We start from the raw sequence: 23,196 nt of genomic DNA, 5'->3' as shown, positions 1-23,196 counted from the left end.
ATCAAAACAGTCCGAATGACGTCACTCCCTTTCATCTGGAATGAAGTCATTGAGTGTAACCACAGGCTTTGAATTTGTCATTGCTGAGCATAAGCCCCCAGTATACCGCAGTCACGCCACACATCTGTTGGAAGGCCCTTTTTGTTTCTGTTGCGGTGCAGGGAAATCAGAACATTCAAAAACATTTAAAACACATCCATATGAAAACAATGAAAACACTCCCTTCAATCGGTCTGCTTTGTTCCAGGGCAAAAAAAATTGAAAAGGCAAAATGTATGTCATGTTCAGAGAGAGAATGATGAATAAATTGAATCAACTGTACTGACGTACATTGAACGGCATGGCTTCTGCAAGCTTCCTTGTGGTGGAAAGGAAAAGGGGCATATTGTGAGCCTCTGTGCATTGTAAAGCAATGAAGCTTGGGGCCATCTATACAGGCTAATCCACATGTAAAACTCTGGTCCCAAAGCATAACGTCTAGTATTATATGTAGCAGCAGTCTGTGAGTTAGGTCTGGTTTCAGCATTGAGGATGAACCACTACAAACATGTGTACTGTTGGAGGGGAGACTACTCATTATGGGGTTGTAGTGAGGATTATGCCCCTGCCTCCTATTTCTCAGCCCTCAGTAAAAACACACTGTTACAGTGTTACTGTAACATGTTGGGTGGGGAAGGAGGGCAGGCTCTGGCCCTATCAGTCGGGGGGTGGGGGGGGTGGTACTGGAGGAGGGCGACCAGGGGAGTCGTTTGGAGATTTGGGGGAAGGAATTGGGGGGGGGGGGGGGTTGAGGTACTGTATATGGGAGCTTTACTTATCCTCACATTTCTGGCTGGGGTTCGCACCATGGGGGGTGCGGTGGGCGGAGTAATGATGGCGGCCGGGGGCAGACTGGGCGGGAAGGGCGTGAAGGTGTGCTGGTGGGTGTGTTGGTGCTGATGCATGTGCTGGTGTTGGTGAAACGCTCCCCTCAGGAGTGACACAGGGGCCAGCGGGGACCCCGCGGAGGACGGCCCCCGGCTCCGCCCCTCTGAACTCTGAACCAGGAAGCGGTTATTCAGCTCCTGCCGCAGGAGATCATGCTCTGCAAAAAAGGAGAGCGAGAAAGGGGGGGGAAAGGGAGACACAAGAAAGGCACGGACGCCAGTCAGTTTTAACAACAGGTAGAAGAGAAGAAAGAATAGTCACCTGGCATTCTCTGTTTCTCCAGCTCATGCTGTGAGGGTTTTCTACGTGAGGACTCATTGGTGGCGGTAAGAGAGTTGCCTGTGACAATGTGCCAATCAGAATCCCCGAATGAGGCTGGCAATACATGATTGGTTGGTTGAATGATATCAACAGGCTGGTATCTAAAGACAAGAGAGAACCAAGAGTCACCTCAGCAGAAAACACAGCAGACTCTCCCTCCACTCTGTCTTAGATGTCAATGCTACATATTCTAGCTACTCCTAGTGCTATTACTTTAATCGTCTATTACAGTACAATAAACATTGAAATAGTATCAAGAAAGAATAATTGACAACAAACAATCATTTCTCTTATACAGAGACAAAGTCATATAAAGACATATTTCAACACAATGTAAACATTACAGCATTTACACAGTAGAAGAAGAAAAGGGCAGCTTTAATATGAAAGTCTTATCTAATGTGACCTCCCCCTGACCTGGCATAAGAGAACAGTTAGTTGACAGCATGCAGTGTGGAGGTGGGTGAAAAGATCCTCTGGCATTTCCCTCCAAACCCAGACGACTAAAACAGAACTAACAAAGGGGTGCCGTGTCGACAAATGCAGGCTAATATTGTTTGGGTTTGGAAATCTCGACCACTGTTGAAGTAACATGGAGGGGCATCAATATGTTTCAGATGCCTTTATAATTTGTAATGGGATTATTTAATAGTCTTCTATCTAACCATTATTCCCTCTGTTGGTGCATGTGAAATTGTAATAAATGAGTTCACTTACCACATCATCCAATTAGAATTGAATGGTTACAGCGCTTGTTACAGAACCATGTAACCTGGCATGTTAACGTCTACTTAATGTTACATAAATCACTTCATTTATTCCCTCTGTACTTGGAAGCTTGTACTGTACAGTTGGGTTTACATTTATTTCTGCAACAATTGACTTGGAAATCACAATATAAGATTGTTACATTGGCTGAATTGCTACTTAATGTTAGAGACAGACTAGCCTTGATGCCAGAGCGGTCAGGAGGGCAGTGTTACCTGGGTAGGGGGTGCCAGCGGGGTGCCCAGGGACCACAAGGCTGTTGGTGGGTAAGGTCGGAGGTGGCGGAAGTGTGGCGGGGGTTGCGAACATGGCCGGATGGCGATGGGCCGGGCTTCGCAGGGAGGAATAGTGCGAGGTAGAAAGGTTGGCTATGGACAGGGGCAGGGCCGGGGTGGAGGAGGGGAGGCCACTCAGGTGGTGGGGAGAGGGGGGCAGGTGGTGGTGTTTGGGGAGGCCTGCACTGCCGCCGCTGTGAATGTAATGTTAGAGAAGACAGAGAGAGAAAAACCTTGTCAGCAATGAGCTATAGATTGTGTATTCAGTGAATTTGTGTTGGTTTATTATATGACTGGAACTGCATCTGTAAATGCTGAGAATATGTGTATATAATGTGATGTGCTGACCTGAATTTCCACTTGAGTAGACAATATAAAAGGAATTGTATCATATTGTAAACTGGGTGGTTCGAGCCCTGAATGATGATTGGCTGACAGCCGTGGTATATCAGACCATATACCACGGGTATGAAAAAACATTTATTTTTACTGTTCTAATTACGTTGATAACCATTTTATAATAGCAATAAGGCACCTTGGGGGTTTGTGGTATATGACCAATAGCCGTGCTATATTGGTCATATACCACACCCCCTCGTGCCTTATTGCTTAATTATATCATATCAGCAAGGCATAAAGCAGGGGTGTCAAAGTCATTCCACGGAGGGCCTAGTGTCTGCGGGTTTTCCTTTCAATCAAGACCAAGACAACCTTTCTAATTAGTGACCTTAATTCATCAATCAAGTACAAGGGTGGAGCAGAAACCCGCAGCTACTAGGCCTCTGTGGAATGAGTTTGACACATGGCATAAAGCATAAGAAGAATGCTAGGCATAACTAAACAGACTCGGAGCATACGGATCAGACATAACTAAACAGACCCAGAGCATACGGATCAGACATAACTAAACAGACTCGGAGCATACGGATCAGACATAACTAAACAGACCCAGAGCATACGGATCAGACATAACTAAACAGACTCGGAGCATACGGATCAGACATAACTAAACAGACACGGAGCATACGGATCAGACATAACTAAACAGACCCAGAGCATACGGATCAGACATAACTAAACAGACTCGGAGCATACGGATCAGACATAACTAAACAGACCCAGAGCATACGGATCAGACATAACTAAACAGACTCGGAGCATACGGATCAGACATAACTAAACAGACCCAGAGCATACGGATCAGACATAACTAAACAGACTCGGAGCATACGGATCAGACATAACTAAACAGACCCAGAGCATACGGATCAGACATAACTAAACAGACTCAGAGCATATGGATCAGATGGTGTCCTACTGTACCTGATGTCGTGCAGGCTGTTGTAATGCAGCGGGTGATGCTGGTGCACTTGGTGGCTGATGAGAGGCCTGGCGTGGTGTTGGTGCTGGGGGGGAGGGAGCGAGACGGGGACCCGGTGCTCCTGGAGAGGGTGGGGCTGGGCCCTCAGCAGGGGAGGGGTGGGGAATCTGGGGATGGGCGGCACCCGATCCGACTCTCTCTTGATGAGGAGGGGGGGCGGGGAGGTGAGCTGCGCCTTGGGGAGGGGCTGAGGGGGGCCTGCCGCGGTGGCAGCAGGGGCAGGGGAGCCCGAAGGCGGGGAGGCCGGGGTGGGGCTGGACACGGGCGGGGCGAAGGACACCTCGTTACTCTGCTCCTGGCTACGCTGGAGCCCAGAGACTTTGGCCGAGCTGACAGTCTTGGACACGGGATTCTCATTCGTTGACACACCTGCATAGACAAAGAAACAACAAACGTGAAGGGAGGCGGTAGATATACACCTGTTGGAAAGCATCCACCATAACAATTGAAAATGTTCCCCTTATTAGATTCACCATTGCCTGGTTAAAGGAAAAAGCTTGGAGAAATGTCTGTTTAACAGTTATGGAGAACTATGTGTGGTATGTAGGTCCAGAAGACAGAGCTAAGCCAATAGCTGCCTGCCTCCCCCCTTTCCCCTGCGACTCTCTCCCTCACCTTACTGCCTCTTCTTCTACCCAAGGTTCCCATTTTCTTTCCCTTTCTAGGTTTCATGAAGTGTTTAATCAGGTCATTTTCATGCTTGACTATAATCAGATGATCAAATTTCTGCGAGCGATCCAGTCAGTATGAATAAATCACACCTAATTAAAGTTAAATGCCGCTCCTATTCAGGGCTTTGCTGAGCACACAATCGGGCATGAAATAATTATGTTTCAATTGTGCTGTGAAAAGAGATCATTGCCCCTTATCATGGACTTTTTGCTTCTCCCTCCCCCAGATCTTTCAAGGGATTTCTAAAGCTGTAGCCAAGCACTTTGAACCCAGCCAGCCACTTCATCACAGCCAATTCATCTGGGTGCCTGGGAAGACAAGGAGCTTTTATAATGAAGAGCATTCCATAGAACTGCCCTGATCAGTACCGAGAGCACAACATTTTAATGGGTTATAATGTTTCTATGAAATAACTAATACCACAAAAAAATATATACAGCTCAAGGAGAATTTAATTGGAATCTACTGACAAGAAAGCACTGGTGGAGAAAATGGTGGATGACAGAACAAGTGCTAGTAGTGATAATGGCATATTTCACCACAGTCAGCTAGCTACATTTAAACACGCAGGGTGGATACAATATTACTAAACAAGACAGTGGTAGCAGCGGTAAACCTAAAATATACGTTTCAAATTAGCAAAGCAGCAAGGAGCAAGTGGAATCCCTCTGAATATAGAAATATCACAGAACAAATATGAAAGGAGCAAATTGAGAGTGACAGATCGAGATAGAGGGAGAGAAGAGCCAAGGAGAGAATGGACCTTTAAGCATCTCTAATCTCTGCTTCTAATGCAGCAGATTCAAGAAGGCTTACTAGAGCCTCAATTAAACAGCTCCATGGGCGCAGCACAGCCCTGCAGCAAGCAGCCAGTGAGAGTTAGCCTCCAGCCTTTAGCAGCCAGTGAGAGTTAGCCTCCAGCCTTTAGCAGCCAGTGAGAGTTAGCCTCCAACCTTTAGCAGCCAGTGCGAGTTAGCCTCCAGCCTTTAGCAGCCAGTGAGAGTTAGCCTCCAGCCTTTAGCAGCCAGTGAGAGTTCGCCTCCAGCCTTTAGCAGCCAGTGAGAGCTAGCCTCCAGCCTTTAGCAGCCAGTGAGAGTTAGCCTCCAGCCTTTAGCAGCCAGTGAGAGCTAGCCTCCAGCCTTTAGCAGCCAGTGAGAGCTAGCCTCCAGCCTTTAGCAGCCAGTGAGAGCTAGCCTCCAGCCTTTAGCAGCCAGTGAGAGCTAGCCTCCAGCCTTTAGCAGCCAGTGAGAGCTAGCCTCCAGCCTTTAGCAGCCAGTGAGAGTTAGCCTCCAGCCTTTAGCAGCCAGTGAGAGTTAGCCTCCAGCCTTTATCAGCCAGTGAGAGTTAGCCTCCAGCCTTTAGCAGCCAGTGAGAGTTAGCCTCCAGCCTTTATCAGCCAGTGAGAGTTAGCCTCCAGCCTTTAGCAGCCAGTGAGAGTTAGCCTCCAGCCTTTATCAGCCAGTGAGAGTTAGCCTCCAGCCTTTAGCAGCCAGTGAGAGTTAGCCTCCAGCCTTTAGCAGCCAGTGAGAGTTAGCCTCCAGCCTTTAGCAGCCAGTGAGAGTTAGCCTCCAGCCTTTATCAGCCAGTGAGAGTTAGCCTCCAGCCTTTAGCAGCCAGTGAGAGTTAGCCTCCAGCCTTTAGCAGCCAGTGAGAGTTAGCCTCCAGCCTTTAGCAGCCAGTGAGAGTTAGCCTCCAGCCTTTAGCAGCCAGTGAGAGTTAGCCTCCAGCCTTTAGCAGCCAGTGAGAGTTAGCCTCCAGCCTTTAGCAGCCAGTGAGAGCTAGCCTCCAGCCTTTAGCAGCCAGTGAGAGTTAGCCTCCAGCCTTTATCAGCCAGTGAGAGTTAGCCTCCAGCCTTTAGCAGCCAGTGAGAGCTAGCCTCCAGCCTTTAGCAGCCAGTGAGAGCTAGCCTCCAGCCTTTAGCAGCCAGTGAGAGTTAGCCTCCAGCCTTTAGCAGCCAGTGAGAGTTAGCCTCCAGCCTTTAGCAGCCAGTGAGAGCTAGCCTCCAGCCTTTAGCAGCCAGTGAGAGCTAGCCTCCAGCCTTTAGCAGCCAGTGAGAGTTAGCCTCCATTCTTTATCAGCCAGTGAGAGTTAGCCTCCAGTCTTTAGCAGCCAGTGAGAGCTCAGCTCCTCAGCTCCTCTCAGCTCAGAGCCTCAGAGCAGATAGACTCCTAATGGAATATCCAGGGCTTATTAGAACCCGCTTAATCGTCCAAGGATTCAAATGCCCATAAAAGGTAATAAAACGCTGTATGGCGATTTTAAACACGTTCCCCCTTCAACTTTACAGGAGCAACGGGGGAGGCAAAGGTGTCACGACTTTCCTAATGAATTCAGGTCTGGTTATAATAATACGGCTTTATTATAAAAAGAGTCTGCAATATGATGCCTTGTCTGGGTGAGGGCCTTGTCTCAGAGCGAGGGAGAGGGAGAGGGAGAGGGAGAGGGAGAGAGAGAGAGAGAGAGAGAGAGAGAGAGTGAGTGAGAGAGAGAGTGAAAGGCAAATAATTCTCTGTTGAAATGTCACCCTTCACTGATGTTGCCGTGGAAACCCCTCTCTTTCCTAGACACATTGTGGAGGAACTGAAGGCAGCAGTGTTGCTACCAGAGTCGAGCCACTAGGACGGCTGAAGCTGTGACACTGAGAACACAATGAGTGGTGGTGGGTTATCTTAATGATGATTATAATGGGTTGTAATGGAGGCGGGGGGAGACTCTCAATCTCCTCATTAAAACAGTTTGCCAGACTAGACCAGGCCGAGGGGGGGGGGGGGCAGTCCACTTCACACATGCATACGCACACACAGATACACACAACCATGCACCCACGCAAGCATACACACAGCCAGGGCTGCCATTTACCTTCTCATTCTAATGAAGGGCACCAGGATCTGATTCAAAATCACTGTTTAAGGCAAGATGGTGACATAACAACCCCTACTACTGTCTGGTCTGCCTAGGGGCTGTTGCTAAAATGGTATACTATCATACACAGTTGAAGTCAGAAGTTTACATACACTTAGGTTGGTGTCATTAAAACTAGTTTTTCAACCACTCCATACATTTCTTGTTAACAAACTATAGTTTTGGCAAGTCGGTTAGGACATCTACTTTGTGCATGACACAAGTAATTTTTCCAACAATTGTTAACAGACAGATTATTTCACTTATAATTCACTGTATCACAATTCCAGTGGGTCAGAAGTTTACATGCACTAAGTTGACTGTGCCTTTAAACAGCTTGGAAAATCCCAGACAATGCCATGGCTTTAGAAGCTTCTGATAGGCTAATTGACATAATTTGAGTCAATTGGAGGTGTACATGTGGATGTATTTCAAGGCGTACCTTCAAACCCAGTGCCTCTTTGCTTGACATCATGGGAAAATCAAAAGAAATCAGCCAAGACCTCAGAAAAACATTGTAGACCTCCACAAGTCTGGTTCATCCTTGGAAGCAATTTCCAAACGCCTGAAGGTACCACATTCATTTGTATAAACATTAGTACGCAAGTATAGAAACCATGGGACCACGCAGCCGTCATACTGCTCAGGAAGGAGATGCGTTCTGTCTCCTAGAGATGAACATACTTTGGTGCGAAAAGTGCAAATCAATCCCAGAACAACAGCAAAGGACCTTGTGAAGATGTTGGAGGAAACAGGTACAAAAGTATCTATAACCACAGTAAAACGAGTCCTATAGAGACATAACCTGAAAGGCCGCTCAGAAAGGAAGAAGCCACTGCTCCAAAACTGCCATAAAAAAGCCAGACTACGGTTTGCAACTGCACATGGGGACAAAGATCATAATTTTTGGAGAAATGTCCTCTGGTCTGATGAAACAAAAATAGAACTGTTTGGCCATAATGACCATCGTTATGTTTGGAGGAAAAAGGGGGATGCTTGTAAGCCGACGAACACCATCCCAACCGTGAAGCACGGGGGTGGCAGCATCATGTTGTGGGGGTGCTTTGCTGCAGGAGGGGCTAGTGCACTTCACAAAATAGATGGCATCATGAGGTAGGAAAATGATGTGGATATATTGAAGCAACATCTCAAGACATCAGTCAGGAAGTTAAAGCTTGGTCGCAAATGGATCTTCCAAATGGACAATGACCCCAAGCATACTTCCAAAATTGTGTCAAAATGGCTTAAGGACAACAAAGTCAAGGTATTGGAGTGGCCATCACAAAGCCCTGACCTCAATCCTATAATCCTAAAATTTGTGGGCAGAACTGAAAATGCATGTCTACAAGGCCTACAAACCTGACTCAGTTACACCAGCTCTGTCAGGAGGAATGGGACAACTTATTGTGGGACGCTTGTAGAAGGCTACCCGAAATGTTTGACCCAAGTTAAACAATTTAAAGGCAATTCTACCAAATACTAATTGAGTGTGTGCAAAAGCTGGAATAAATCCTTCTCTCTACTATTATTCTGACATTTCACATTCTTCAAATAAAGTGGTGATCCTAACTGACCTAAGACAGGGCATTTTTCCTGGGATTAAATGTCAGGAATTGTGAAAAACTGAGTTTTAATGTATTTGGCTAAGGTGTATGTAAACTTCCGACTTCAACTGTATGGCTCTCAGCTTCTATCTGCTTCATACTGTGTTGGGCATATGCCTTGAAGTTCTGAAATGCCCTTGTAAATTCATAGCTATATACACAATCCCCCTACAACAAACAAACAGACATGAGAAGAGAACAACCAAAGGAAAACCTTGTTTGTTATTGCTGAGAATGTACAAATCCCATAACAACTCTAGATTGTCTTTCTGTCTGAAGCTAAACAGAAGGCCTGGTGGTATCCAAGTGACAGGAAGTCTTCTCTGACATGTTTCATCACAGGGCTTAACGCGGTTACAAGAAAATTTCAACTGGTAACACTGTCACCGCCCAAAGCAACTAACAGCTCTCCTCGCAACTGAACCTGGCGACTGTCAACAGTATTTCCACAGTCAATCACAGCTGTCAGGTTTCCACTTTGCCCTTTTCTCTCAGGACAACATGTTATTTTCCTGGAAAATCCCACACCTTTATACAGTAGGAAAGTCGAGCTGTACTAATAAACATCATAGACAGTGTTTAGACAGTCATTCAAATTAGGCCATGAAAATGGGGAGACATGCCACAAAAACAACCTGTCATGCATGGTACAACATGGCAACAGATGGAGATAGAACCAGGATGAGGACAGCCCTTCTGTGAACCTCCCAGGCCCAGTTAGTGCACGAGTTGACAGTGACACTCCCTTGGGGAGTGTTGGCATCACTGTTCACCAGATGACATTTCAGGCCACTATTGATCTTTTTAAAAGTCGTTCCTGTGGCCTGTGTACTCTGGGGATTTAGCCCTTATGTACACGTGCCTGGTGTGGCACTGAGGGGAGGGATGGAGGGAGGAGAGGATGGATGGGGGGGGGATGAATGGAGGGAGGGAGCAACAAAGGGAGGAATGGAGGGAGGGAGGAGGGGACACCAGACTGACGACAGGCCAAGGGACGCCCCCTCGATGACTGATGTGTCCATCGGGGATGTGTGTGACCTCTGTGACCCGTGTTGTTGCTCCTGTCTCTGATACCCTTCACATCTGACCCTCTGTGCCCCTGGAACATCTGGAGAGCTGGCCACCAGGAATAGGGTGGGAATAGGGTGCCATTTGTGATGCAGGCATCTCCACTCCTCTTCACTCTCCATCCTGTCCCTCTACACTGACAGAAAGACACAGGGAGGCTAGACGGTCTGTGCTGCCAGCAACCCGGGCCATCAATAAAGGACAAGGTGGTCCATCATGATCATGACAACACCGTTTCTCCTCACAGAGACCATTAGGTTACTCTGAGTAGATTGACTGATAGTTGATGAGGCTTGGATGTTTTACATGTAAAAAAATGCAGGTTGTGCATGACCTACTTCACATGAACCATTTTGCCCCTTGGGGAGAATAGGTTGTGAATAAGAGGTTGTGTATGACAATAAACAATTCGAGAGGATTTGAATGAAACAAGAACAGACCATTGAGAACCAAAGCAGTTCTACTGTGTGCGCATATAATTACTATTTTTGCATATGTCTTTGTTTACTTTACTAGATACCCAAATGCAGTGTGACTTGCAAAGTATGGAAGAGAATCCATTGTCAATGATTTGCTATTTATTTCAGGCACACCAGGGATGTGGCCACCTGCAAACAAACCCAAAGTCCCTCTGGATCAGAGATCTAAAAACCTGTCCTAATTGGGTTGCCACAAAACCATCCATCATGCAAATCAGAGAGTTGTATGAATAACCTGGCCACCACAGCCACCACTGGCCTGCAGTCCAGTACAATCCAGGGCGGGAGGAAACAAACCTGCATGCAAATGCAGTTTTAAGATTAGACATTGGGATTACGCAAAAAATCCGCAACATGACCAGAGGCCATTGCAGCCAGGCGCTGAGAGAAAAAGAGAGAAGATCCAAGCCACCCCGCGCCACCACTGTCACCTCACCCGCCAGCAGTTCTCATTGACATGGCAAACGCTGCGGTTCGCTCACATTACATCATCGCCTTGCCGAAACATAAACAGTCAGGGATGCTCACAAAAAGAGGATATCTAAAAATTTAAAAAAGACGCGAATAAATACATGAAACGAGGAGTCTCCTGAAAAAGTTGGAGGATGCAGACGGTACTGTAGGACACGCTCCACCTTGCTCTCCCTTCCAGCTTGGCTCGGTTCAATAGGAAACTCTCCTGTTTCTCAGTAGAACCAGGCTTCGTGTTCTTTTTTTTCTCTTTTTAATCTCTCCAGTGTCTGTCTGTGCACGCCAAGGCCTAGCTAGCTCTAGCTCACGACTGACTGAGTGGCTGTGGATGATGACTAAAACAGATAATGGCAGGAGACAGAAAACTAAATGGAGTCTTGGAATCAATACCTCATTGCCGTCCGGCCTGCCTGCCTGCGAGGCATTCTGGGTAACAAGAAGAGAAAAAGAGGCAGTGATTTGATCTAAATAATTTTGGAGGATAATGAATGAATGGGAGACTGGCTCGTCGAGTAGCGGCAAGTCGTCATGTTGATAATCAAATCACAGCAAAATTTGCGATGGTCAGTTTTCCCCTCCTCACACTATTTCATCTGCCTGGGAGCGTTTGGAATGGCATTTAGCGGGAGGCCAAGGCAATGCTTTGTGAAATTACTCAGAGATGTTAATGGGAAATGAACAGGGAGAGGCAGCCAAGATATCTAGAAAGTGGGGACAGCTGGCGTGTTTCAATTAGTTCTTTCCATTGCAGCTGACAAAAGAACTCGAATGGCAACAGAATAGGATGGGTGTTAAGCTGTAACACGTTTACTGTCAAAGCCTGTACATCCACTGTGAGCACCTAATGTTCATTTGGAAGAGCTGGGCTGGCAGACCCGTCTGGTATGAATCAGTGTCTCTGTTTCTGGATTCAAACCCATATGGCTATATGTGGCACCAGGCATATGTCATCGTCTCTTGTGGCACATGTGATTGCTGTTGAAGGGGATGGTGCAGATTCAGATTAGCGGGCGTTAAATATGGATGCCTGTATGTGCCGACTAGCCAAAATCTGGTACAAGCCATGTGCTTCAGTGGTGGCTAAACCATTAAAAAGCTCTGGTCACAATGAAATTGTGATTTCCTCAACCCCCTTTCCTACCCCAAAACCCAGCAGGGTTTACCCACACGGTACTGCTTTGTTGCAGAGTGGCCACGTGCTTCAGCGTGCCAATCACTCCCAGGCCCATATGAAGACCCTCGGGTCGTTTGAGGTCAGTGCCACTGAGACTTCCTGAAGAAAAAAGGCAGATGACATCTTTGAGCCTTTCCACATAAAGCTCAAGTTCTAATGGCTCATCTGACACACACAGGCCACCCCCCGCATCCTGGAATGTGTCCCCTTTCACAGCCGTTGACCCCTGACTAAGGCAGTTGCCCTGGGGAACGTGTGGACAGACATACAGCGGGAGGAACAGCTATCAACTTCAAGGGTGAATTAAAGAGAGAGAGAGAGAGAGAGAGAGAGAGAGAGAGAGAGAGAGAGAGAGAGAGAGAGAAAACATCTCCGGAAGTTGTTTGTGATGTGCGGTGCGGCTCTGAGCTGAGCGCACTGGCCTTATCATTCCATTAATTAGCACGACACGCTTGCCCACTGGACTCGAACGCAGCGGCGGCAGCTGTCTCGATTGATTACAGGAGCGGACGCAGCGCCGCAATTATCTAGATGACTGGAGACAACGCCTGCCACTTCTAATAAAGGCTCCGGACTCCTGTTCCCCATCATGATGCAGTGGAGAGAGACAACCAACCAACCAAGCCTGCCGCCTCTTTGATACCTTCTAGACCTTTTCAGTCTCTCTACAGGGCACAACAGAGCTCGGTGTGGGCTGTACTTCTTTAGCAGCGTGGCAGATTTATTTAGGCTTGCATAATACCTTAACATTTTCAACAAAACTGCGTTGTTGCCCGGGCGGAAAGCATCCTCCATTAGGGGCCGCCAGGATGGTTTACAAGCCACAGAGAAACGAGGTAAAAACAGGACAGAGAAAAGAAGAGAGAGAAAAAACATCATCTTCAAGCTTCAAGTCTCAGCAGAGATGTGTTTGTCAGATACGTTTCTTCTGGGGATTCTGGGAAATGTAAATAAAGGTACTCTCCACCGTCAGTTCAAGCATGAACCTGCAGCGAGCCCACGTCACTAAGTGGATGTAATATTATATTTCAGTGACTAACTGAGTACTTCTCAATGGAAGGAAATGGCTGAATGAAAATCATTCAACGGATCCCAAGTGGCATGACAGGGAGCTGAAAGAGCCTACATGTTTTTCTTCTCTACTCATTTCAGTAAATAGCCTAACTGTTCTCCCCTCTCCACACCAAAAACAAAGCAACAATTGGGAGGTTGACAACTCTCCACCATTTGTCATACATCATTCAATGTTTTGCCACCATAGCTTTTCAGAACCATGAAGGGGTAGGATAAATACCTTCTGCAAGATCGAGTTTCGCTTTGAATTGGACTGTGGGTTCCAGACCAGATGTTGATGTAGATTCCCACCTGTTTTATGCAAATTGTTAAATAAATAAATAGATTCTTATCCAGTAAAATACTAGTACAACAAGCTTCGTAGTCAAAGCTAAGCTAAAAAAAACGAAATCAACTATGATGTCGTTAGTTGGAACTAGATCATCCATAAACTGTTGCATGTTTCTGTCATGTCTTTTTTGACATGTTTTACCTTTGGCATTACAGGCCCAGCCTTCCAGTTCTCTACTGTTACGATCAGAGCCGGCAGACCACTGCCTGTATACCTATGTAGTTATTAGAGCTTGTCAATGGTCCATCCTTCACTAATGCATTCCTGCTTCCAGTTGAACATCCCCACTGGTGTCTCACATTGCATTTGCCCAAGACTCACATAGGATATATACGTCATGGTGTTTTTAGTATGATGTTCTCGGAAACAGACAGGCCTAGCTCCTAAAGGTAAAAGATTGACATCTGCCTAATGGATGGGCCTGGGCACAGAACACAGGACACAGAACACAGAACACAGAACACAGGACACAGAACACAGAACACAGAACACAGAACACAGGACACATACTGCGCCTGAGACAAAACAAATGGTTAATCAAAGTTAATATAAATAAATACAGTTCATAGTCGACGAAAGCAGAAGAAGAAGAATGAACATTTATTCATTTAATCTAACAACACGATCAGACAGTTAATATGAGTTTCCATGATAAATACACCCACTGTTTATCATCCTATGTTAGAGGCTAGCAGTAACCCTATCTACCAGACCAGGGTGGGGGGGTGGGGGCCTTAAACCTTTGTTGGCTGTTTCTCTATAGATAGCACCCCCATGAGATGTGATTTAAAGTGCCCGAGGTTTCAAATGCTGTCCCCCTAAGGACACAAGCTGTCCAGTAGACAGACACACTGATGCAATCAACACCAAGCCTTCATGAGGCTTCTGTTCACAGTGTGACCAGTGCTAAGCTGCTCCTGGGGTGGTTTACCATTAGGCTAGGACTGCAGACGGAGACGTGACAGCTGTTGAAGATGAGCGAGAGAAACACAATTCTCCTCTAATTGCCATATGTGCAAAATAAGTCAATCTCAGCAGAAAACTGAAAATAGCTCCAATCTTCATTTGTCAGAGCTGAGGACATTTCAACGCAGGTGACGTTTCTAAATGGCACACAGAGAGAAGAGATTAAAGACAGAAAGAAAGCCCCCATTTTGCTGCTACGAATCTCTTCCCTTGTCAAAGCCGATGACATAGTCAGAAGGCTACGGTGCAGATGTTTAGAATAGCTCTCATGCAGAGCTTAACTAGACAAACACTCAAAGCCTCCTCTGCTATCGCTCCATTTGGGATCCCCCATGTCCTCCACACAAACCACAAAAAGGGTGAGAATACGCTGGTGTATCAGGTTAGCATACATTCCCAGTGTGTCCTAGCACCCAATCCATCATTCTTAATTAGAGTGCTTCCATGGAGCGCAAGGGGGATAAAAAAGAGACAAAGATACACACTCAGAGGGAGAGTGGAAAGACACACTCAGAGGGAGGGAGGAAAGACACACACTCAGAGGGAAAGAGGAAAGACACACACTCAGAGGGAAAGAGGAAAGACACACACTCAGAGGGAGGGAGGAAAGGAAGAAAGGAGGGGGGAGTTAATAGGGCAGAGGAGAGGAGAGAAGGAGCAGAGGGCAGGGAGTCATGTCAAGAAAACTAATGGAGACAAGGCCCAGCCCCTGACCTGTGGGGCTGCTGTTGGCTGCCTCCCTGCTGCAACACATGCAGCTCTGTCTGCTCACTGACACACTCGCACACATACGCACACTTTGTGCTGACGGGGCCTGAGGAATTGGGTCAAGACTCATGGTAGCACCAGAGTAGAGAGGCCAGCACTAACGTACCGGACACCTGTCATCAATGTCTATTTTCTTTATATTTAGTAAATCATTTTGACAGTAACCCTCCAAAAAGTTTTTTTTACTGATTGAATGTAAGGGGATATCGGTGAATAAATGCCGTGGTCAAGGCTACGACGGCGCCAGTGCAGTGAGTGGAGCTTACTGGGGTCTTCAAAAGTGCATAATTCAAGTCTAAGTTGAAATTGCGTGCAACGCAATGGACACATAACGCACAATGTCTCAGGAAAGACTGTCTGGGCTGTCAATACTGAGTGGGCATATAGTAGGCCGCAACCTGGATCTACAGGCCGTGGGGAAAGGACTTCAGAATACCATGGGAATCTCTCAATCTGGATTTCATTTCATGAAATGAAATTGACCTTGAATGCAGCCACTTTTGTGTAGGTCATTAGACAGACAAAATATGCTGCGTTCAACGATAAATAGCTGCTGAATTTATCCTTATGTTTGTTGTGAGGTAAATGTTTCAGTTTTGTTTTCAATTGTTTTATTTGTTTTTTTCCTGTGAAACACATTGCGTTGCATTCCATGTCTGAAATGTGCTGTATAAATGAGGGTTGTCACGGTACCAGTATCCTGGCAAGGAAACAAAACATGAAGCGGAATATATTTCTTGAGGAAAAATGTCCTAATGTTAGAAACAAACAGCATTATGTTGTCACCTAGAGTAACATTTGTTTATTGTGCAAGCTATAGCACCCACAATTTGACATAAAGTAGGTTTTATAGGACCATAGAGTTTAATTTAAAATTTTTTTTTTTTAAATTGCCATAGAAAATATATTGCGATACTGGTATCGTGACAACCCTAGTGTAAATAAAGCTTGGTCTTATTTGATTTGAGGGAGGACTGACTGTATTATTTGGCATTAATAGACTGGTTTTACGCAAAACAACTTTCTATCTAAGCGGGAGAGAATGCGAGGATGGCTTATGTCGTGCAGGTTCATGTGGTCTATACTGGACGGTTGAATATTACAAAAAATCTATTGGTTGCTGATTAGTATGCTGTTGTATCTATACTGAACAACAATGTCAACGCAACATGCTACAATTTCAATGATTTTAATGAGTTACAGTTCATATAAGGAAATCAGCCAATTGAAATGAATTCATTAGGCCCTAATCTATGGATTTCACATGACAGGGCAGGGTGCAGCCATGGGTCTGCCTGGGAGGGCATAGGCCCACCCACTTGGGAGCCATGCCCACCCACTGGCGAGCCAAGCCCAGCAAATCAGAATTAGTTTTTCCCCGCAAAAAGACTTCCTTACAGACAGAAATACTCCTCAACACCCTTCCCACCTCAGACGAAGAAGCCGGATGTGGAGGTCCTGGGCTGGCGTGGTTACACGTGGTCTGCAGTTGTGAGGCCGGTTGGACTTACTGCCAAATTCTCAAAAATGATGTTGGAGGCGGCTTATGGTAGTAAGAAATTGCACACTCTTTCAAAACTTGAGACATCTGTGGCATTGTGTTGTGTGACAAAACTGCACATTTTAGAGTGGCCTTTTATTGTCCAAAGCACAAGGTGCACCTGTGTAATGCTGTTTAATCAGCTTCTTCATATGCCACACCTGTCAGGTGGATGGATTATCTTGGCTAAGGAGAGTTGCTCATTAACAGGGACGTAAACACATTTGAGATAATTAAGATTTTGTGCGTATGGACAATTTCTGGGATGTTTTATTTCAGCTCATGAAAAATTAGACCAACACTTACAGGTTGCGTTCATATTTTTGTTAATGTTAATTTTACTCTCTGCAATGTTTGAATTTCAACTTTTAGTACTGAACAAGTAATTGCATTATTGCCACCAGTCAGGAGTCTAAATGTCAGCCTTGCGACACCATGTATAGCTTTGTGAAATGTTAGGCTTAAGATATGAAAATGACAACCAAATAGTTCTACCAATAGACATTTTTCCTTTAGCTAAAGCAAAGCTGTTACATGCCCTGGCACCACAGAATGCCTATCATCAATTCGATAGGCAGCCGCATAGATATGTTGCAATTTCAGCACCATGGACAGCGATCGGTAAACTATACTTGGTGAGTGGTGGGTGGGGAGGTGAACTCCTTTGCGGGGGGGGGGTCTAGACAAACTGCGTTACGCCAGTGTAGGCCAGGGAAGGTTAACAATTGCTTGTGAGCTGTAGCATTTCACTTTACTACTCTAAGTACTGATAAAAATTGATTTGTTTTGAGCACGGAAAAGGAGAAGGTGTGACAGTTGTACGGATGGGGGATTTGGAGCCAGGGGAGAAATTGGACTTCAACCAGCCAGATCATTCAGGAGATTAAACAGGACTACAAAAATCTTGAGGAGCTTCTGGCTCACTGGTACACACAGCAAGCTGAGACGAAACAAACAACATACTTAACTACTAAATGATAATGACTTCACAGTTACAGTAGTATCTGCATGTTGTCTTAAACTTCTAGATTGGAAAGACACAAACCAAACCGAGGTTTGAGTCTCTCTCTCTCTCTCTCTCTCTCTCTCTCTCTCTTTCTCTCTGATTGTATGTAAATGCTTGTGCTAAAACTGTCACACTTGTGAGTGTTTTTCTTAAACCGCTTTAAAGGGGTTTAGGCACAGATGGCTCATCCTCTCTGAGGACCCTGTCGCCTCTGCCTCCGTCTCGACCGCACCTGCTCCAAGATAAGCCTGATGTTACAGTGGGCCTGGGCTAAAAAATACTGTTAATTCACAGCACTATACTAACTTACAGCTGGTCTATTAGGCCTCCTGTAGGGTCTCAGCACAACACTGCGTCCACTTATAGTATATCCCTCGATCAACACTCTACCACCATCTTAGGCTGGACAAAATAAGGCGAGGAAAGCAATGTTGCACATCTGGAAGAAATCCTAAGTAGAGAAAGAAAAGAGCATCCAACCATCTCAAAGACTATAACATCTAGCAAAAAAGAAAGAAAGAAATGCGTGTCTGTGTAAAATAGTTGACCTATGATAACTGGTGCTCAGGGCTCCCTGGGTGATGTGGTACTCTGTCTCTACGCTCCTCCTCTGTTCTATTTCCACCCAACGCAAACAGCAGTGGTCTCTCAGTACTGCTGCTGCCTCCTCTCCACAGCAGTACTAGAATAACAGGCTCTCTGGTCTGGTCTGATACCAGGCAGTGCTGCTCTGGATGTCTGAATGGGACATTAGAGCGAGCAGCCATTAGGGGGATAGTCAGAGCCGGTCGGTCCCAGAGCCGCAGCGTGGGGAATACCAGTGGTAGCCAAAACCAACAGCCAAACAGATGACCGCTTGATTATTTGGGGGGGGGGGGGGGTCTACACTGTGGTCTCCATGTTTATTTTCTCCAAAGGCGGAACCCATGTCTGAACGAATTACCGCTTGTCTCTCTTAACAAAACACGGGGAGCGATTAATGACGCTGGCCCTGCCTGGCGTGGGTAAAATATGGGGTTTGATTTAAACAAACTGTTCCTTCTCAGTGGTGCATATCTGGTTACTCATTTGGCCATGTGCTGAGTTTAGGGTAATTGCCGGGGTCTATCCCTACTAACCCAACATGTGTGGTGCTGCGTGGAGCAGAGAAACCTGTAGTCTGTAGTCTCAGCCTGCTCTGTGGTAGCAGACAGAGAGGCCACTGACAGCAACACATACACTAAGTTTACGATACCACATGATGAGTGTGCTGAGAGGGAGTTAGCAGTGTGCTGTACAAATACCAGAAGTGGACCACCCGCCTCCTATGAAAATACTTCATGTGCCACGGCTGATTTTTCTGTTTGATTTGGACTCACTTCCTTTGTGTGGCCTCTCATCTCACACAGCATCCTTATGGCATGCTCTCTCCTTCAGAGTGTGGAGTATGGATGTCCTTGCCCCATCAGGGAATTGAAACCCTTTCACTTCCATCCTGTTCTTGGCTATGGACTTCCAATCTTTATAAGCCTGTGTGAGCTGCTTCCCAAAACGTAAAATCCATTACAAGCATGTTTGTAATATCCATCTAGGCTGCCGACTGTCCTCTGCCAGTGATTGTATATTATCCAGGCTGCATGTTTGCCCCAATCACCCACCATCTGGCTTTGTCAGTGAACATTACAGCCTCACAGCCTCATCTGCAAACAACATTGGCTCTGAATGCACAACACAGACAGGCTAAAAGCACAGAGCTGGGAGCTGGGATTTTCTTCAAACAAAACACAGCAGCAAAAACCCCACACACAGCTCAGCTTAGACAACAAGTGTAGCTCGGAAGAAAGGATTGAAAAAAAGCGTGTGGGGCGGCCCGAGCTGCATCCACACACAAACAAAGTACACTTTACATTCAAGGCTGACTAGCTTCAGAGATAAGACAACCGTCATGCATTTCCCAACCAAACAACGCAAATACCTCTGCCTATGCTGATTGTCTTTCTCTTGGCGAAGGAGAGATAATACTGGATTCAGATGAGTGGTGCCACCGCACTAGATCAGCCCCCTACTGAAACGGTCACTTAAACGGAGCTGCCCATGGGTTTGGTTGATTGGTTGGTTGGTGGCTCATTTCCATGGAGACGACAGCATTCTGTCTACATGACAGAGTGGTTCTATGGCTCACAAGCTGGTCCCATAGCCGCAGGGGAGAGCAGATTATCTCCAAAGGAGCCTTTCCATTATCAGGAACCCTCTGATCTCACAGCCTAGCCATGCCACAGTGAGATAGTTAGAGAGGACTGGGCTTCCTAAAGGGGCTCGGTCAGACAGAGCAGTGGAGACCACAGCTAAGTAGGGTTGGGTTGAGTTCTTTTTACTATCTCTATGTCCTGTCTATACTCTCAGCTCATCACCAATAGGAGCCAGCCACTTATCATCCTCTCTCTGTTCAAAAAGTGTGTGGCCAGCCGCCACAGAGCAAACGCTAGCTAACAAACGCTATATTAAACATAATAAACTGGGTAGTTCGAGCACTGACTGCTGATTGGCTGACAGCCGTGGTATATCAGACCATATACCACAGGTATGACAAAACATGTATTTTAATGACATTGGTACCCAGTTTATAATAGCAATAAGGCACCTCGGGTTTGTGGTATATAGCCAACATACCACGGCTAAGGGCTGTGTCCAGGCACTCCGTGAGGTGACTTATTGCTTAAATATCTCACCCTCTTGTCTCGCAAACATGAGCCGATCAATGGTTAAATGGGCCTGCTTCGCATTTACTCATAGAGGGTGCTTCAGTACCGTGGTGTGTGGCGGAGCTCATCCGAGCGTGGGCCGATGGGATGTGTGCACAAATAGAAATGTCAGCCGAGGTGTAAAGAAGTGTCACCTCGAGGTCACAGCCGCGGCAACGCCACATCTGTTTTCCTGATTTGTTGCGCAGTGCTGCTGACGGCAGAAGTTCACACGTGGGAGGTGTAAAGGTGAAGGGGAAATAAAGATGGGAGTGCCCACGCGTCAGTTTACCATTTAACCCTGACCCCCGGTGTCTCGACTGGCCGGGGGAATGGCTGATCGAGCAAAGCGGTCCTCAGATGGCCACTGAAACAACGAAAACCTCTTCTATTCTGTCTGAGTAGAGGAGGAGGAAGAGGGGGGAGGAGGAGGAGGAGGTGCAGAAAGGCTACTCAGTGGCTCCACACAAAACAGTTTTGTATGTTTCAGAGACTGGATGAAGACAGCATGTGGATTCAATATAGTAAACCTAATACTCACTAAACTATCTATCACTCTGTATTGTAATAACAAGCACAACTGAGATAGCAAATCAAATCAAATTGTATTTGTCACATGCGCCAAATACAACAGGTGTTCACCACACAGTGAAATGCTTACATACAAGTCCTTACCAACAATGCAGTTTAAAGAAAATAACCCCCCAAAAAGTAAGAGATAAGAATAACAAATAATTAAAGAGCAGCAGTAAATAACAACAGCGGGGCTATAGACAGAGGGCACCGTTACAGAGTCAATGTGCGGGGGCACCGGTGTCAATGTAATTGAGGTGATATGTACATGTAGGTAGAGTTATTAAAGTGACTATACATAGATAATAACAGAGAGTAGCAGCAGCAAAGACGTTGGGGGCAATGCAAATAGTCTGGGTAGCCATTTGATTAGCTGTTCAGGAGTCTTATGGCTTGGGGTAGAAGCTGTTTAGAAGCCTCTTGGACCTAGACTTGGCGCCGCCCTCCGTGCGTAGCAGAGAGAACAGTCCACGACTAGGGTGGCTTGAGTCTCCGACAATTCCCAGGACCTTCCTCTGACACCGGCTGGTATAGACGTCCTGGATGGCAGGAAGCTTGGCCCCGGTGATGTACTGGGCCGAACGCACAACCCTCTGCAGTGCCTTGCGGTCAGAGGCCGATCAATTGCCATACCAGGCAGTGATGCAAGGATGCTCTCGATGGTGCAGCTGTAAAACCTTTTGAGGATCTGAGGACCCATGCTAAATCTTTTCAGGGGGAAAAAGTGTTGTTGTGCCCTCTTCATGACACCTGCCTGGTGTGTTCCTTGTTCTTCATGATGCTCTCTGCGCTTTTAACGGACCTCTGAGACTATCACAGTGCAGGTGCATTTATACGGAGACTTGATTACACACAGGTGGATTGTATTTATCATCATTAGTCATTTAGGTCAACATTGGATCATTCAGAGATCCTCACTGAACTTCTGGAGAGAGTTTGCTGCACTGAAAGTAAAGGGGCTGAATAATTTTGCACGCCCAATTTTTCAGTTTTTGGTTTGTTAAAAAAGTTAGAAATATCCAATAAATGTCGTTCCACTTCATGATTGTGTCCCACTTGTTGTTGATTCTTCACAAAAAAATACAGTTTTATATCTTTATGTTTGAAGCCTGAAATGTGGCAAAAGGTCGCAAAGTTCAAGGGGGCCGAATACTTTCGCAAGGCACTGTACCTACCCTTATCACCTGGGGGGCGGCCGTCAGGAAGTCCAGGATCCAATTGCAGAGAGAGCTCTTTAGTCCCAGGGTCCTTAGCTTAGTGATGAGCTTTGAGGGCACTACGGTGTTGAATGATGAGCTGTAGTCAATGAATAGCATATTCACATAGGTGTTCCTTTTGTCCAGGTGGGAAAGGGCAGTGTGGAGTGCAATAGAGATTGCATCATCTGTGGATCATTTGGTGCGGTATGCAAATTGGAGTGGGTCTAGGGTTTCTGGGATAATGGTGTTGATGTGAGCTATGCCCAGCCTTTCAAAGCATTTCATGGCTACAGGCATGAGTGCTACGGAATGGTAGTCATTTAGGAAGATTACCTTGGTGTTCTTGGGCACAGGAACTATGGTGGTCTGCTTGAAACATGTTGTTATTACAGACTCAGACAGGGCGAGGTTGAAAATGTCAGTGAAGACACTTGCCAGTTGGTCAGCGCATGCTCGGGGGTACACATCCTGGTAATCTGTTTGGCCCAGCAGCCTTGTGAATGTTGACCTGTTTAAAGGTCTTACTCACATTGGCTGTGGAGAGTGTGATCACACAGTCATCCGGAACAGCTGATGCTCTCATGCATGTTTCAGTGTTATTTGCCTCGAAGCGAGCACATAAGTAGTTTAACCCGTCTGGTAGGCTCGTGTCACTGAGCAGCTCTCGGCTGTGCTTCCCTTTGTAGTCTGCAATGGTTTGCAAGCCCTGCCACAACCGACGAGCGTCAGAGCCGGTGTAGTACGATTCGATCTTAGTCCTGTATTGACGCTTTGCCTGTTTGATGGTTCGTAGGAGGGCGTAGCGGGATTTCTTGTAAGTCCCGCTCCTTGAAAGCGGCAGCTCTACCCTTTAGCTTAGTGCGAATGTTTCCAGTAATCCATGGCTTCTGGTTGGGGTATGTACGCACAGTCACTCATGGGATGACGTTCTCGATGAAGCGAGTGACTGATGTGGTGTACTCCTCAATGCCATCGGAA

General features: G+C 46.3%; 1 protein-coding gene across 10 annotated transcripts in view; it reads right to left on the bottom strand.

The window, feature by feature from the left end:
- LOC109881677 (fibrosin-like 1) overlaps positions 1 to 23,196 on the bottom strand; it is a 395,301-nt gene that overhangs the window by 14,799 nt on the left and 357,306 nt on the right. For 6 of the 10 annotated variants that reach the window (XM_031804982.1, XM_031805001.1, XM_031804989.1 and 3 more), the window contains 3 exons: positions 3,615 to 4,041; positions 2,232 to 2,485; positions 825 to 1,084 (listed from right to left, as the gene is read on the bottom strand). In XM_031804982.1, the coding sequence (XP_031660842.1) occupies positions 825 to 1,084; positions 2,232 to 2,485; positions 3,615 to 4,041 (941 nt within the window). Of the gene's footprint in view, positions 1 to 824; positions 1,085 to 1,188; positions 1,350 to 2,231; positions 2,486 to 3,614; positions 4,042 to 23,196 lie in introns of all 10 variants that reach the window. The other 4 variants (XM_031805011.1, XM_031805016.1, XM_031805021.1 and 1 more) reach the window with 1 other exon arrangement.

The sequence above is a fragment of the Oncorhynchus kisutch genome, linkage group LG3 (assembly GCF_002021735.2).
Source record: "Oncorhynchus kisutch isolate 150728-3 linkage group LG3, Okis_V2, whole genome shotgun sequence".
Taxonomy (NCBI): domain Eukaryota; kingdom Metazoa; phylum Chordata; class Actinopteri; order Salmoniformes; family Salmonidae; genus Oncorhynchus; species Oncorhynchus kisutch.
The sequence above is the reverse complement of the archived record's forward strand: the minus strand, read 5'-3'. Positions and strand labels throughout refer to the sequence as shown.